We start from the raw sequence: 15,925 nt of genomic DNA on the forward strand, positions 1-15,925 counted from the left end.
AGTTAATTGAACGTGATGGGGAGTAATAAATAACAGTCTGATATTTTCTACACAAACCCCCGGTGTAGGGGGTTTTGCACAGACATTTTCAGATACCAACTTTTACGACAATGTGTTGGTAATGGCTATAGTGGATAGTGGAATGAACTATAATACTCGCAAGATCTGTGGTTCGAACCCATGTTCCATTTTTCGATGGAATATTGGTTGGGAAAAGTTTAATTGAAGGGAAACTGCGGGAACCATGAGTGTCTTCCATCCGAAGGTACAGGGTGATTCTTTGCCATAGGGTGCGTGATGTGATTGGTTAAAATTCGATGTATGCCAAAAAAATACGTATTCCGCCATCTTTGTTGTCGCGTTGTAATCTCAGGAGGCATTTCAATAGAATTGCGTCCCATCTTAATGATGGGACGTATTGCTCAGTATTGACATGCCCCGGAGATTACCACGTCAGACAACAAAGAGGGCGGTATCGCCGTGACACGGCTGTAAATGCGAAACGACGAGGGACTGGGAACTAGTCTAATAAAGCCGCGCAGAATCGCCGTCTTATACCTAGACGTATACAACGCATACCGCTCAATAACCAGAGTCAGCTGTATTTATGTCGCATACACATGCAGGATCGACGAGCTACACTCATAAATCGTAGTTTACATGTAGATCATGGCTCTCAAAAGTGTGAGTATTGAATCACAGGTATAATTCGGTGTATTTTTGAAATCGTAGATCAATCGAATTCAATATTCATACGTAAATTACCTTCGTTTTATTTCTCCATGGTGATATTAAACTTTATAAAATGAAAAGCGCCCGTCAAAAATTCAGGTCGTGTTCCCGAACTGCAATGAGCGGATTGTCATGGTAATCACAGTTGGGACATAGAACCAGACTACAAAATCATAACAAAGAAATAGGTTTGATGACTTTGAAGTTTAGTGGTATTTCAACATAAACCACAGAGGAAGGAACACAAAAACTAAACAACTGAACTATGGCAGACTTGGCTTTAAAATTTTAGAAATCAATTAAAGTTTAAACTAAAGCAATTGCAAAAGGAAGTAGGCCTAATTACGCAAGTAAATTTTTGTAACGTTAATCCGTAATAACTGGGGCAATATAGTCTGAGTAACTTGTACCCAACTTAAGGCCTTTTTAAACCATGTTAACATTCGGATATGGTCTGGCTATTGCCAGATTTTGTGCAAATGTTAAAAAGGAGATTGGTGATGTGTCATAGTTCAGGAGCATCATAGTTCTAGGAGTAGCACAGCCCCTAACGTGGCGCACTTTGAGTTTTCGCATGTAGCGCCTAGCTAGAACAAAAGTTTTAACTGAAATTTCACGGAATCAAGTTCTAAACACTCCCGTTCATAAATCACAAGTTTATCAACCCGTTACAAAGTTATATTTTATTTCGAAGTGCACAGTGAACCCTTTGAAAATGTCCCCCCCCCAAAAAAAATAGAAAATCATTTTCTCACAAAAAACTTCTAGTTGGGTATGTAAGTAGAGATAATAATTGTTTATCAGAATTTATCAACTTTACAGAAATTCTTAAATGTTAATTTGGAATTTTCCATCATTTATTCAAGTGCGCCACGTTAGGGAACACTCAGCCGATTCGTGCCCAATTTCAGGACGCCACTGATGTTGAATTTCGGATTAAATTTCATGAAACCGAAATTGTTCACAGAGGTTAAATAGCAAGCATTAAAAAGGTAAAAGTACCAGTATTTCACTGAATGAACTTGAAGTTTGTCAACAAAGCAGTTTGGCAACACTGATGTGGAAAGTCGGGGTAAATGTCGAAGTGCGCCACGTTAGGGAACACCACTATACTGGGTCTAAATCAGAGCATGGAATCCGAATACTCCTAATTGTTATGGTGAGTGTTAAATGCCAATTTTAAAAAACTTAATATTTATAATCAACTTCTAGAATTTTAGAGGTCCATCACGTCCCTCAACTTCAGCCATGGGATCGTCTGAACCAGCGGACTGCACTGTCAAACTTAAAAGGTAACTTTGATTTAATGTTTAACCCTAACCGCCCTGAATCCTTCAAAATCCTCTTTGCCAAAGTGGAGGAATTTGGAGCATTGAGAATACATGGCAAAAGTGCGTTACTGATTTCGTAGGATGCACTTTGTCAAGGTCTTGGGTCGGACCTTGTGTTGTTTTTACTCAGCAATTCATAAATATAGGTCTGGATTATGCTTGAAATCCTCCGCACTGCTCCAGGATGTCACTGGCCAAGCCTCAACACATTGACAGTCACTGCCGCAGGATTTTCCAGGATTCAGGCAGTGGTCGCCCCTCCACAGACCATATTCAAGAAATAATGGAGTTTGCAGGATTGATGCTATGCTTTGTTTCCATGAGGCCAATTGGAGGTTTTTGCAGGATTGAGGCTACATCCTAGCAAAAAGGCCTAGGGAGATAGGATTAAGCCAATGATACGAGTATCCCCATAAATGTGCTTCAAAACCAGACATCTCCATACTTAGTCCGAAAATTTTGAAAACATGCAAAACAAGAAAATAGACTGGCACCTGAAACAACCAGTCCAACACTGCTTCAGTACTGCATTAATCAACTGTGTCCAAAGAAACATTTGGCATGTCTGGTACTTGTCTCTATTTCTACACAGTTCTCCATAGTTCAACACCAGACTAGTGACAATGAATGAAGAGGTCAGTCTTTTCAAAAAGTTGGGCCATGGTTGGACATGTACCAGTCTAGCCTTTAGCCTCATTGTTGATATCACATGACTTCCCTCTCATGTGCAAAATATTGAAGAAATGTCTTTGAGATTTCAAACTTGGTTGGTGAAATACTGAGGACCTTTTCTTTGCCCAATGAAAATTTTGCAGAATTTTGCTGGTTAAAGAGTGAGTAAAGTTGGCCTGGTTTCGTTTTGCATGTTTTCCGAACTCAAGGTCACAGTCTGCTCCATATTGTGAGCCGCATAGTGATGCATGCTAAATGTCTTGGGAGTTGGAGGAAAATTGTGTATTTAAGACCAATGTGGTGACTAGCCAGACAGGTGCAGGAAAAGATGGCAATCATTTTTTTTGTTGAGAAAGATTTATAGTTTGGTAACCAAAACCAGAACAACTGAATCAAAGTCTACTTTTTGCTGTAAAATAGACCATCTCCCATAAGGCTAAAAAAAAGTCTTCGGTTTCTGGTATGGAGCTTGCCACAAAAGTGGTGCCGCGACGCAGCTTTTTTTTTTTTTTTAACTTTTTTTTCTTCAAATGTCGGCTGATGACTGCAAATGGTGCCTGACTAAATTTAGTGCAAAATGTATGGGAGCCCAGAGAGGCCACATAAAGCTTATACTCGATCGTAATCCTATCTAAAAACACGTGAAAATTGTGCAGCAGCAGGATTCCAGTCAATTCAGTGAGTTTGGCGGACTTGAGACATCATCTCACATTGAAAAAAACTTTTTAATTTTGCCGACGCGCATGGCTACGGCGATGCGCGCGCATACCAGAAACCGGAGACTTTTTTTTTTTTTCCTAATCTATTACCTGTAAATAACAATGGTCATACCATGTGTATTCTTTTCTGTATTGAGGGTTAGCTGTAAATTTAGATTTTTCCTCCCATTTATCTCTTGTTTGTATTAAAATAATACTTTTTTTTCCTTAGTAATTCAACAAGAAAGTACAGCATCATGCAGTTCAACCGAGGAGACAATGTGGACTTGTCCAAATGGAAACAGGTAGATAGTTAATGTCACAGCTGTAGTTTTGGAAGGGTTTCCACAGTCCTGGAAATCCTGCAATTCGGGCGATTCACAATGCAGTGCACCACCAGCGCATTGTGGGAGACGGTCGACAAAATCGCAATGCGGGACATTTGAGATTATTAGCTTTTCCGGCCAGTAGTCTCTTAAGCGTTTAATTCGAGTATACGTTTGCGCTTTTCTTTTCTTTTAATAAATAAGATGTTTCAGTTTTGTAAAGGCGGCAGAACGCTATGCCCAAATCTACAACAAATTAGCTCAAGTGGTCTGCTGACACTCGTTCAAATGGGCCACGTTTTGTCGACCGTAAACTCGAAAAATGGACTCTCCTTGGCAAACTTGTGGTGGCACACTGCATTGTGACGAGTAGACGATATGAAAACAAATGTGCACAAACAAGGAGACCTAAGAACGACAATTTCGGATATAAAAGGTCGTAAATGAAATTTGGTTTTTGCCCTTCCCCAAGTGATTTTTCCTCAATTTTACTTGAAGAATACCAAGATTAAATACCAACACGAGTGTTTCTTGGGGTGTTACAGTTATAAATCATTCTGCAAAAAAATTTATAGAAGGTGAAAGGGCTATCCATGCTCATAAAATGCTCATAGATGGGCCGCGCGAGGGTCCAGAAGCTTGCCGCGTGACCTCTTACCTTAAGGCGCTATAAAGGAATGCTGAGCATGTCCAAGTGTGTTCAAAAGTTGTGGCTGTTTGGTCGACAGGCCAAGATGGAACGGGAGAACAACCTGAAGGAGTTCAAGATGCTGAATCCGGACATGCCGACGTCCGGAGCCGGCAGCGAGTTTGGCCGGGAGAGGCGGGAGGAAGCAAGACGGAAGAAATACGGCATCCGGGCCAAGAAGTACAAAGAGGAGGACCAGCCGTGGATACTCAAACAGATCGGTGCTCCGGGGAAGAAGTGAGTAACTTGGACCAAAAGAATAATTATGTGGTACTAGACATAAACCCCAACTCCCTAGGTATTTTTGCTAGGATGCAACCCCAATCTAGTCTGAGTATCACCCGTTATCCACGGAGCCAATAGTCTCCTGTATAACGTGCAGATATATGCAAGCCTCACGCAAGCCAATCGGAGTCAACTTTACTAAATCGTGACGTCATTTCATTCCCTAATCAGGAATAAATGGTTTGATTGGTCAATTCGAATGCAGTGTTTTGTAATGCAACAACAGCCGGGGGCATATGCGCGTAACATGATACAGAGCGTGCAACACAGGTTTTTTTTTATCCATTGTCTACAATGCACAACTGTTAAATGACCGAAGACCCGATATAGAAAGCGCCCGCGGATTGGTAAAAATCTAGAGGTCAAGAGGTGGTTGTCTTGCCTTATTAAATCAGCGAATCTGCTCACATATCATAGACCACAGCATTCACCGTGATCTGTTACATAGACTAACCTCAATCCTGGAAAATCCTCCAACTGCCTCCATGTAAAAATTATGTATACCGCCTCAATCCTGCAAAATCCTCCCTTGTTTCTTGACTGTGGTCCTCGGAGGGGTGACCACTGCCTCAATCCTGCAAAATCCTCCAGCAATCACTGTCAATATGTTGAGGCAGAGTCAGTGACATCCTGGAGCAGTCCGGAGGATTTCAAGTATAATCCAGGCCTAAATTTATGCACGGCTGAGCATAAACAACACATGATCCGGCCGAAGACCTTGACACAGTGCATCCTGCAAAATCAGCCACACATTTTTCCTACTTAGCCTCAATCCTGCAAAATCCTCCATTTCGCAAAGAGGATTTGGGAAGGTTAGGGCTAAAGGCATGTAGGACGATTTGCTTTTCATGAATTTTGTTTGTTTCCAATAATAACACCACTCAAAATCTAAAGAGGAATGTTGAAAACTGAACCTGTTGAAGTATCAGCATAGTGGATCTTACACTTTTCACGAGTAAGTGCTCAGCTACAAGTTGTTTTCATGTTCTGTTTCAGTACCCTTCATTGTAATGTGGCCTTCAAAAAGAAAGCCTTCATTTTCACAAATATCATTAACTGACACTACAATAAATTATTCAAATAGTAAATAATCGAATAACTGAATAATTGTTCTCCGTCTTGTGGTGCCATGCAATTGGGTCCCATTGCTATACCGAACCCCATAGTCTCACAAGTTCAGTGAGAAATGCTCAGTCTTCTGTGAAAAAAAAAACAAGGGAAACTTAAATACCAAATTCTTTTGTGGATACTTATTTTTCTAGGTACAAGGGTAAGAAGGAAGGTCTAATCAGTGAGAACTCCAGTTACTACGTCTTTAAGCAGCTAGCAGACGGATCCTTCGAGGCCTATCCTGTCGAGGCCTGGTACAGTTTCTCCTCCGTGGCGAAACACAAGACGCTGAACGCGGAAGAGGCGGAGGAAGAATTTGGGAGGTGGGTGCTAAAATACCAGTGATGTTGCAGGGTTCGACCTTGACTTTATTTTTCACTACCCAGCCGGGCTACTGAAACAGACTCTTAGGCCCCCCCCCAAAAAGTCTCCGGTTTCTGGTATGCGCGCGCGTCGCCGACTCGCCGTAGCCATGCGCGTCGGCAAAATGAAAAAGTTTTTTTTTTAAATGTAAGATGGCAAACTCACTATTTTGACTGGAATCCTGCTGCTGCACAATTTTAACAAATACATAGCAGGGGAAGTGGAAGAACTTGTTGACCGTCTATGAATGATCAAACCATAGGAGGGTTTTTGAATGCTTGAATCATTTAGGAGGGACCGGACGTTCAATTTCTTCTCCTTGATGGTCAAGAAGCGATTGAAGGAGAGCGTGGGGGAGACACTGAGCAAGGAAGACGAGGAAGAGATGAAAGCGAAGGCCAAGACTTCCAAGCGGACCGCTGGTCTGGTGAGATTTTAATATTAAAGAGAATAAATGTGTGCTTGCGAGGTGTTAAATACTCTGTTTAAGACTGGTTGGAGTCTGGATAATGATAATTACCTGAACCTTTTCGGTTAAAAAAATGAAAAATTTTCGGTCCAAAAGGTCAAAAATTATAAATTTGTAATGATTTTTGATTAATAAAACACCCCTCTAGCTATGCAATGGTAAGGCCTCTGGTAAACAACTCCTTATATGGAGATTGACGTGCGCGTCCCACGTACTGCGTGATGTGGGGCACAACGCAGATGTAGCATTGTAGTGTGAATTTAGGAGTATGAAATACTGACTCACTGGTAGTATTGCACCTGTCTGCGTGAGGATTGTGAACGTTCAAGCATTATAACGGAACTGGCACCGGATTTCATAAGTTCTTGTGACACTGGAAAAGTGTTTAAGACCAGCCAGCCATGTCTTTATCAACCGTTTAAAACAGGTTGACAGGCTCTCGACCAATAGGAATGAGTAATATGTCTTAGGTATTTATGAATTAAGGCTTTGGCCTTTCATAGATGCAATGTTATAATCACAGCAAAGACTCGTTTGGCGAACAAACTTCGAACTTATTTTTAGATGGAACCGGGCTCGTGCTCAGGTAATATTGTTGATGTCCCCTAACGTGGCAGCACTTAATGTGGCGCACCTTGATTTTTCACCTCTAGTGACTTGCCAGAAGAAATGTTTTACCTAAAATTTCACAATAAGTGAAATTTCATCAAGCTCTAAACATTCCTGGTCATTAACCCGGCACTTACCTGCCCGTTACAAAATTAGCAGAGATATATTTACGATGAACCCTTTTAAAAATGCTCCCAAAAATAAGAAAATACATTTTGACAAACATGTAGTTGGATATGTGAGTGGAGAATAATGGTTTATCATTTTAACAATTTAAAACTTTAATTTGGTCAGAGAATTACCGAGGATGATGATTATCAGGACCTGATGACATCGGAAGAGAGTGATGCATACATGAGCGACGAGGATGACGATGCAGGTATTGTAACCATGGCAAACAAGAACAAAAAATATGCTGCATCAAAGGGCTTGTACTTTGTTGTGATAGCACTGAAGCCAGATTTTACTTTCAGCAATTCAATAAACACTTTGACGCAAGACTGAGCAGTTTAGCACAGTTTCTTATAATTTGAGCACCTCTTCTGCATTGAGATCGATTAACCCTATATTGTCCCTATCCATTCCGTTCGCAAGTACCCCCTCACTGGCAAAGAGAGTACAGTTGGGGGTGACCGATTGACGCCATCTTGCCTGACTGCAATATTTTGCCGCGGAGCGCGGCGACTGCATAGTACAAATCCCTTGGTGTACGTGCGTCACACACTAGGAACGGTGCGCACGCGTCAACCAGCGAAAAGTATGTGTCCTGCCCATTGATCTCCATTTAGTAAGTCTTACTAATGGAGATCAATGGTCCTGCCCATGGGACGTCATTGCTAGGTACAAGGGCGCCCTCTTTGGTTGGCGCACGGAGCCCATACTGTTAAAATCCAACTATTTTAATGTCACCAATTGCAGCAGGATGCAACTGTGGCATTTATTCTGTATGAATAGCTCTCATTGTTTAAGAAGTTGCGGTTTATGCGATGGTGTTGATGGCTCAGTGCAGCCAAGTCCTACAGACTTTTTATTTTGAGGGTGCTGCATCTTGGAGGGTTAGGTTTAACCAGTTCGCGCCGGGATTATTTTGACATGACCGGACCAAGGCGTGGCATTGTTTTTCGCGAACTTCGATGCCAGACGGGTTCAGGCTGTCATCTGCGGGTGGCACACCCTGATATTTCCGGCCTCGCTGACAGATATTTCTGGCCTCGCTCGTTGCGTGTTTATCAGTCATCCGTTCCAAATACCGCAAAACCTTGGCATGTATACACGTCATCCGATGTGAACTGGTTAAAGGCATATATGGGATCATTTGCAGTCATCTGAAAAGTAACATACAAAATTATTATCAAAAAGGTTACTAGCTTTTTGAAATTATTGAAAGTATTCCATCTCTGAGTGGTGTTATTATTTGAAATGAAATGTTGCACGAGAAGTAAATGATTGGTCATGTCTTTGAAATAAAGGATGTCTTTTTTTGTCCAAGCAGCCAAATCAAAGGCCAAGACAAAGGGCGGGCAGAAACCTAGGAAGAGGAAGAAAAAGAAGCAGGAATCCGACGACGAAGGTGAAGAGGAGAGTGACGAAGGAGACTTTGAAGGCAGGGAACTAGACTACATCTCTGAAGATTCCAGGTATGGTGCCTTGAAACCTAACCCTTTCACTGTGTGAGGAACTAGACTAAGTTTGCAGAAGATTCCAAATATGGTGGCATCAAAATCAACCTCAGAAATGTGTGACCTGAAGTTAGGGAACTAGACTACATCTCAGACTTTTCCGGGTATGGTACTGTAAAAATTAACCCCTGCAGTATATGACCTTTAAAGCAAGGAACTAGACCACACAGCAGAAGATTCTAGGCATGGTGCCAGGAAGATTAACCCCTGCAATGCAAGGCAGTGGAAGGTGGGGCGCTAGACCCAAACCAAACAAAATTCTAAGTCTGGTATCTGGAAAATGAGACCTATAAATTTATGATTTTGAAAATGGAGGACCTGACTATATTAGGGACAATTATATTAGGGATGGATTCTACCAATAGTGAGAATCATTGTAATTAGCAACTTGAAAACGAAGAAATTGGGACAGCATTTGAGGTTGACCCAAGTGAAACATTATTGACAAATCTCAAAAATGAAATTATTTCAATTACGTGAAAACATTCACCAAAATCACATTTCAAAGTTTTGAACTGATATGCATGCTATTTGCATATGTAAATTTATGTAAAGTATGAAAATGTGGATTGCTGAATGTGAGCTTTCACGTTAACACTGAATATTCAGTGATATGCAAATTCTTTAAAATTTGAATGGCCTGCTTCTTTGCCCGTTGGTCCATTCAGCGATGACGAGGAGGAGCAAAAGAAGATAGACATCAAGGGGCTCGACGAGGAGCTACAGAAGATTGAAGATGAGGAAGAAGAAGAAGAGGAAGAGAAAGAGAAAGAGAAAGAAGGGGAGGAGCAAAAGATCAGGTGGACGGGAAGGAAGAATCAGCCAAAAAGGAAGGTGAGTTGTAGGAAGATTCAGCCAAAAAAGAAGGTGTGAGTTGAGAAAAAGTGAAAAAAGGAGGAGCTAAACGATAAGGGGGAGGAGCTAAAAGATAAGGGAGAGGAGCTAAAAGATGAAGGGGAGGAGCTATGTAATGAGGGGGAGGAGCTAAAAGATGAAGGGGAGGAGCTTAAAGAAAAGGGGGAGGAGAATGAGGATTGAGCCAAAAAGGATGAGGGTTGAGAAAAAGTTAAAAAAAACAGGGGGATAAAGATGAGGGGAGGAGCTTAAAAATGAAGGGGGGAGGAGCTTAAAGATGAGGGGGGAGGGGAAGGAAGATTCGGCCAAAAAGGAAGGTAAGGGTTTAGAGAAATTGAATGAGGGGTAGGAGTTAGAAAAGAATTTTTTAAATTTTTTTTATTTTAACTTAAACTTGTGGAAACTGGTTTGAATTTTTTTTTCAAATTTGTTTGACGGCCCATGACAAAACAAGGCTCTTCCTGACTTGAAAAAGAATATTTTTTGGCTTCACTTTGCTTTCATTTTGGAATGGAAACTATTCTAAAGCAGATTGAGAGAACATTTTGAAATGGTGACCGGTTTTTTTTTGGTTTTTATTTGCACTTGTTGAAGGCATTTTATTCCTGGAAAGAAGCCAGGTTTTGCCGGGGGCATCCAGTTTGAATAGTTTCTTTCAACTACAGTGTATCTTCCTTTTGTGGATGCAGTCGCAAGTTTGACACATCTTACCTTCCTTTTTGCCTTCACTTTGTACCTCAGATGCCTCCAGTAGTTCAAGTGGCTCCGACTCGGATGACAGCGACATTGACGACACCAAAATCCAGTCAGCCTTGTTGATGCAAGTAAGTACTTAACTTTGTTTGTGTGCTTGTCCGAGAGGGACCAGCCTATAGGTAAGCGCAGACATCCGCGAGCTTCTTACCTTACCTTGTCTAGTTCCCAGACCTATTGGAAACTGGTATGCAAATGAAAAGATGTTTTCATTGGCTGAAGTATTCCCGCCCCTCATCTGCAAAGATGCTGCGCACATCAGGGCTGGCTCTCTGTTACTCAGTGGCCGAGTACTGTGCACTGGTGTGGAGGAACTCTGCACACACCAGCCTTGTTGATGTCCAGCTGAACAGCACCATGAGGCCCATCGCTGGTGCTGTCCAAAGCACAAGAACTGACTGGCTCCCAGTCTTGAGCAACATCGCTCCTCCTGACATTGCTCCTCCTAGTGTGGCCGAGAGACTGCCACTCCACGACTGGTTCTGAAAATTGTTGCCTTTCCAGAACTCCAACTGCTCAATGACAATTCAGCTTCTCAGGTGCGAATAAGGACAATTAGCCCCCAAATTATTATTATTTTTATTATTATTATTATTTCTGTTGTTACGTATCAGCAGAAGAAGCCCAGTAAGCGGCCGGCCACCCCTCCCAGCCAGAAGATGCCGCCAAAGAGTGGTAGCAGGAATACCAGCAGGCCAGAGACACCCACCCAGAACCCCAACGCTAACAGCCCGACCACGGCATGCACGCTGTCTGACGCTGCAACCAAGCTGCAGCAAGAGAGAGGTCAGTACCACTGTCATATGAAATTTGGACTCCTATGAACTCTGGTCTCTTCTGGACTCCAACCCTCGCACGTGACCTGTCTCTGTCCTAATTATGTTCATTAACCCTAACCATCCAGGGTATTTTGGCTAGAAACCCTTCCAAACACAGCCACATGCAACACTTGCCCAGTGTAGCAAGATCCATCAGGCCAAAAGTCTTAAGGGAGGAGATCAAAAGGATTCTTCCCGTTCCGACGGGGCCAAACTGCCTCAGAGTCTGTGGTCCTGGAATGCAGCAGGATACAACTGTAGCATTGTTCAATGGGACTAGCTCTCATTGTCTCAGTACTGGCTGTTTATGCACTGGTGTTGGTAGCTGAATGCATCAAAGTGCACCAAACTTTTTCACCTGATGCACTGTTTTGCGTCTGGCAGGGTTAGGGTTAAGACATGCGCAATACAACCGATGAGTCAGTATTTCATAGAGTCCAAATTTCACACAACAGTTGCTCGTAAACAGTGGTGTAAGAACATTTTTGTTGTGGGTTGGGTGGGATGGGATGGGCACAACTAGGAACAGAAGCAGAGCCACAAATCCCCCCCCCCCCCCCCCCCCCGCCTCCTTCCCCCATGAAGAAAAAAAACCCAAATCCTGAATTGTTTTTGTTAAGGGTACAACTTCTGATATTTAGTGTTTACACTTAGTGCTGTATGTACTCTGATAATTATCAGCATCCAGACGCCAACCGGTCCTAAAAATTGTGTTTAAAACGGCCAAGCACACATTTATTTCCTTATTAGTGGGCCAAATAATTAAAGCACGGAACCAATTTTATTATATATAATGAACAATCTCAGATCCAGATTTTAATTTAAATAGCTGTTGCCTGTTGGTTTCATTTGTTTCTGGTAACTTTGATCAATGTCTTTCATTCAGTGTCGTTGAAAAGGCCGGGTACCGAGGAAGGGTCTTCATCAAAGAGAGTCAAGACAGAAGGAGATCAGTCAAGAGGCAGGACACCGGGGAAGTAAGTCAATTTTGTCTCGTGTCAGTTTGTTTTAACAATAGGGAGATATGATACAGCTTGTTTTTTTTTAAGCTCTAGCAGGAGCTTGGTGGTCAGTTGGTCGTCAGTTGGTCGGTCTGTCTGTCAGGCGGGCTGTCTTTCTGTCTGTCCCTGGCAGACTGCCAACACTAGTATAGTATTTGATGGGTCGCAGGTTCAGACCCTGCTCTTTCTCATTTTTCTCATTGTCTTGCGAAACAGGGAGGCCGTGGGGCTGACGGAGGACATCGTAAGGCGCTACCTGATGAGGAAACCCATGACAACCAAAGATTTACTCTACAAACTCAAATCCAAGAAGATCGGTCTGCAGCCGGACGTCATGGTCAAACGACTGGCGGAAATCCTGAGAAAACTGGACCCAAAACAGACCAAGATAAAGGACAAGACTTATTGGTCCTTAAAGGAATGAAATATTTGTATTTTTTTATAGACTTTTCCAATGTTCTTCTTAAGGACAATCCTTAGACTGCGCATTTGTTATTAGGGGAAAATACCTGGTAACCTGACGTTTACCTTGAGGTTTTACTGGATACCTCAGGGTTCGACCTTGAAGACTTTTCCAATGTACTACTTTTGGACAATCCTTTGACTGTTTCTTTTATTAAGGGTATAATGCAAAATTGAACAGGAGGTAAGTTGAGGTTCACCTCAATGTGTACCTCGAGGTTTACCTCAAAGTTTACCTCGAAGTTTACCTTGAGGTTTACCTCAAAGTTTACCTTAAAGTTTACCTCTAGGTTTACCTCAAAATTTACATCAAGTTATACCTGGAGGTTTACCTCAACCTCTAGGTAAACCTCCAGGTTTGACCTCAAGTTACTGCTTTCTTAATGTTACATTCTCCCCTAACCTCAATAATATCCCAGTTATTAATTATTGCCAAATGACACACATTTAAAAAAAACAGCACATTTAAAGATTTTTAAATCCAAAAATGCAAACAGTATTTTTGCTAGAGGTCAGTTGTTTTTTTTCCTTAAATTGTTTGTGGTTCGTTTCCAAAAACATTTCCTCCTCTTTTAAATAAAGTGAAAGGAGTACATGAATCACAAGATTTAAGCATGTAAATAAAACTTTCATGGACAAAAAAGCTCATGAATTATTGTGTGTTAAGTTTTCTTTGCTACAATTTTTTTCAGAGATTTTTGGACCTCGAAATGGTTTTGGAAGATCTCAGCAAGGCCTTTGCTCTGAAAAACAGTCCAGTTTAACTGTGACCTATTATTGGGAAGGGCCGTTATGAGCTCGAAAATGTCTCTGAAATGTCTCTGAAGCTGCGGGTCGACAAATTCGTTGGAAATGGAATGTGTTCTAGGGTCCCTTAGGCATCTTTCTATCAAGTTTCAAGGAATTCCATTTTTTGGTCAAAATTGAAAAAAATTCAAGGGGTAAGCCTTACATTTTTCATCGAAATTGGCCAAAAATTGACTTTTCTCCAAACAATGCAGAATTTCTTTTGGAAGTCAGAGGAGCACCAATCAATACTCAGGCACCGAATATGTTGAAAATTTGGGTAAAAACCATCGATTTTGTGAGAAATCAATTAACATTTTTGACTGATTTTACCCTATATTTTGGTCCACATTTTCTTTTGAAAAGCATATCTTTCTACAAATGGAATTGGAATATGTTCTAGGGTCCCCTAGGCATCTTTCTAGCATGTTTCAAGGAATTCCATTTTTTGGGTCAAAATCGAAAAAAATTCAAGGGGTAAGCCTTACATTTTTCATCGAAATTGGCCAAAAATTGACTTTTCTCCAAACAACGCAGAAATTCTTTGGGAAGTCAGAGGAGCACCGATCAATACTCAAGCACCCAATATTTAAATGTATTCTTACAAGGTTCACGTCAATTTTCGAACTGGTAGGGTCAAATTCCATGATCAATAACCGGACGCAATTTCAATCCGATGCGATATGTTGTTCTTAAGTTATTTTATTCGGAATGAATATTTCATGATTAAAACCGCTCAGGCCTATTTTCTTTAGTATTAAATGTATTCTTCCACGGTTTACGTCCATTTTCAAACTGGTTGTGTCAAATTGCATGGTCAATAATCGGACGCAATTTCAATTCAATGCAATATGTTGTTCTTGAGTTATTGTCTCAACAAAGAGAGTTGTATTTTTGCTTGATGGGCAGATTTTGATCCGCATTGATGACGGAACTTTACGGTGCTGACCCGACCAGTGTTTGCGTAGGGCGCCCTCTTCAGGAAGAAATAGAGACTCTTGGGGGCGCTCTATCCGCGTGAGGCCGAGGCGCCCCAAGTTATTTAAGGTTTCAAAGGCGCTTTTGACAGGACCAGCGGGCCGCGGTTCATACGTTTTGTTGTGTGTATCCACTTTTACAAAACATTACAATGTGGACCACATTTCCATCTTTGTGCGTGTGGAATGTACAAATATCCAATTCATGTCAATTTGCAATGGCCATATGATTATTTTATGCCAATTGCAAGGAATGGTGGTGCAGCCCTGCTGATGCGACGGTCGGCTCGTTTACATCTTTTCCAGAAGCACGTGGCAGGCGCTCTCAAATTTCTTACCCGCCGCTTCGGTGTAAATACAACACCTTTGGCTGTATCCGCGTCGGAAGGAAATCATGAAGATGTCAGAAATGTTGAGAGACAAGATGGAGACGCAGGCTCCCGATCTTCAGTTTCCTCAAGCTTCACTTCACAACTCCGAAATTTCCAAAATCATGGTCTTCATGCAGTTGGGTAAATATCAAATTTTTTTTATGGCAATGCTCTCTGACGACTGGAAAAAAAGTACTAGTACTAAGCCTATAGTTGCAACAACCGTCACTGCGCGCCTTTTCCTATGTGCTCTAGTGGGGCGGACTCTATATGCATTTTTGGGTACACTCTCTCCCAACACACATAGCCTAGGCGGTACTTCAACAAGTTCAAAACCATTTAATGCCATTTTGTCTGACCCTTTTAGGGACGGGTCATGACGCTAACAAGTGGGGGGCTGCTCCGGCAAAAGAACAATTCCGATAATTTCACCTTTTCTTTTCTTTTCTGCATTTGGCCAGCTCACCCATAGAGCTGCTCACCCAAGTGAAAATGAAATAATTCGAGAATTTCGCCATTGCTGGGAGTTGGCCATATTTTTAAACAGTAAGGGGCAAATGGCGTAAACAAACAACAAAATCGGCTGCAACAGGCAATAGTTTTTTTTTCAATCCAATAGGCCTATAGTTGGGCAATTTCCAAAGGTTGGCATTATACACTTCAGTCATTGTTCTGCATCCCCCTTTTACGGAGATTGTACATTATGAGGCCGTTGAAAGAAACAGCGTTGATGCGAAATCAAATCCCTTTTGCTATAATGGCCTGGAATTACAACATTCAAAGCATTTTGCGTCTGTTAGGGGATTTCAAATTCCTGCTCTTAATAGTGGCCGTTTCTGTGTTATCCTCTTGAGCCCAATCCGAGAGCCCATGGAGGTCTCTCACAAAAGGTTTAATGGCGGCAGCGAGTAAGTGGGGTGTCCAACCTTCAAAACCGCAA

At 41.8% G+C, this 15,925-nt stretch overlaps 1 protein-coding gene across 1 annotated transcript; it reads left to right on the forward strand.

Moving 5' to 3' along the window:
• Positions 1-532: 532 nt before the first annotated feature.
• On the forward strand, positions 533-13,517 carry LOC119722377 (general transcription factor IIF subunit 1-like). The gene is given in 14 exon segments (XM_038192451.1): positions 533-684; positions 1,945-2,024; positions 3,666-3,738; positions 4,488-4,684; positions 5,995-6,165; positions 6,497-6,632; positions 7,578-7,662; positions 8,776-8,920; positions 9,631-9,749; positions 9,752-9,796; positions 10,559-10,641; positions 11,188-11,356; positions 12,275-12,365; positions 12,606-13,517. Coding segments are annotated over 14 exon segments (1,617 nt in total). The 5' UTR covers positions 533-669; the 3' UTR covers positions 12,814-13,517.
• Positions 13,518-15,925: the final 2,408 nt, after the last annotated feature.

Source organism: Patiria miniata, unplaced genomic scaffold (assembly GCF_015706575.1).
Source record: "Patiria miniata isolate m_02_andy unplaced genomic scaffold, ASM1570657v1 HiC_scaffold_15, whole genome shotgun sequence".
In the NCBI taxonomy this organism is placed as follows: Eukaryota; Metazoa; Echinodermata; class Asteroidea; order Valvatida; family Asterinidae; genus Patiria; species Patiria miniata.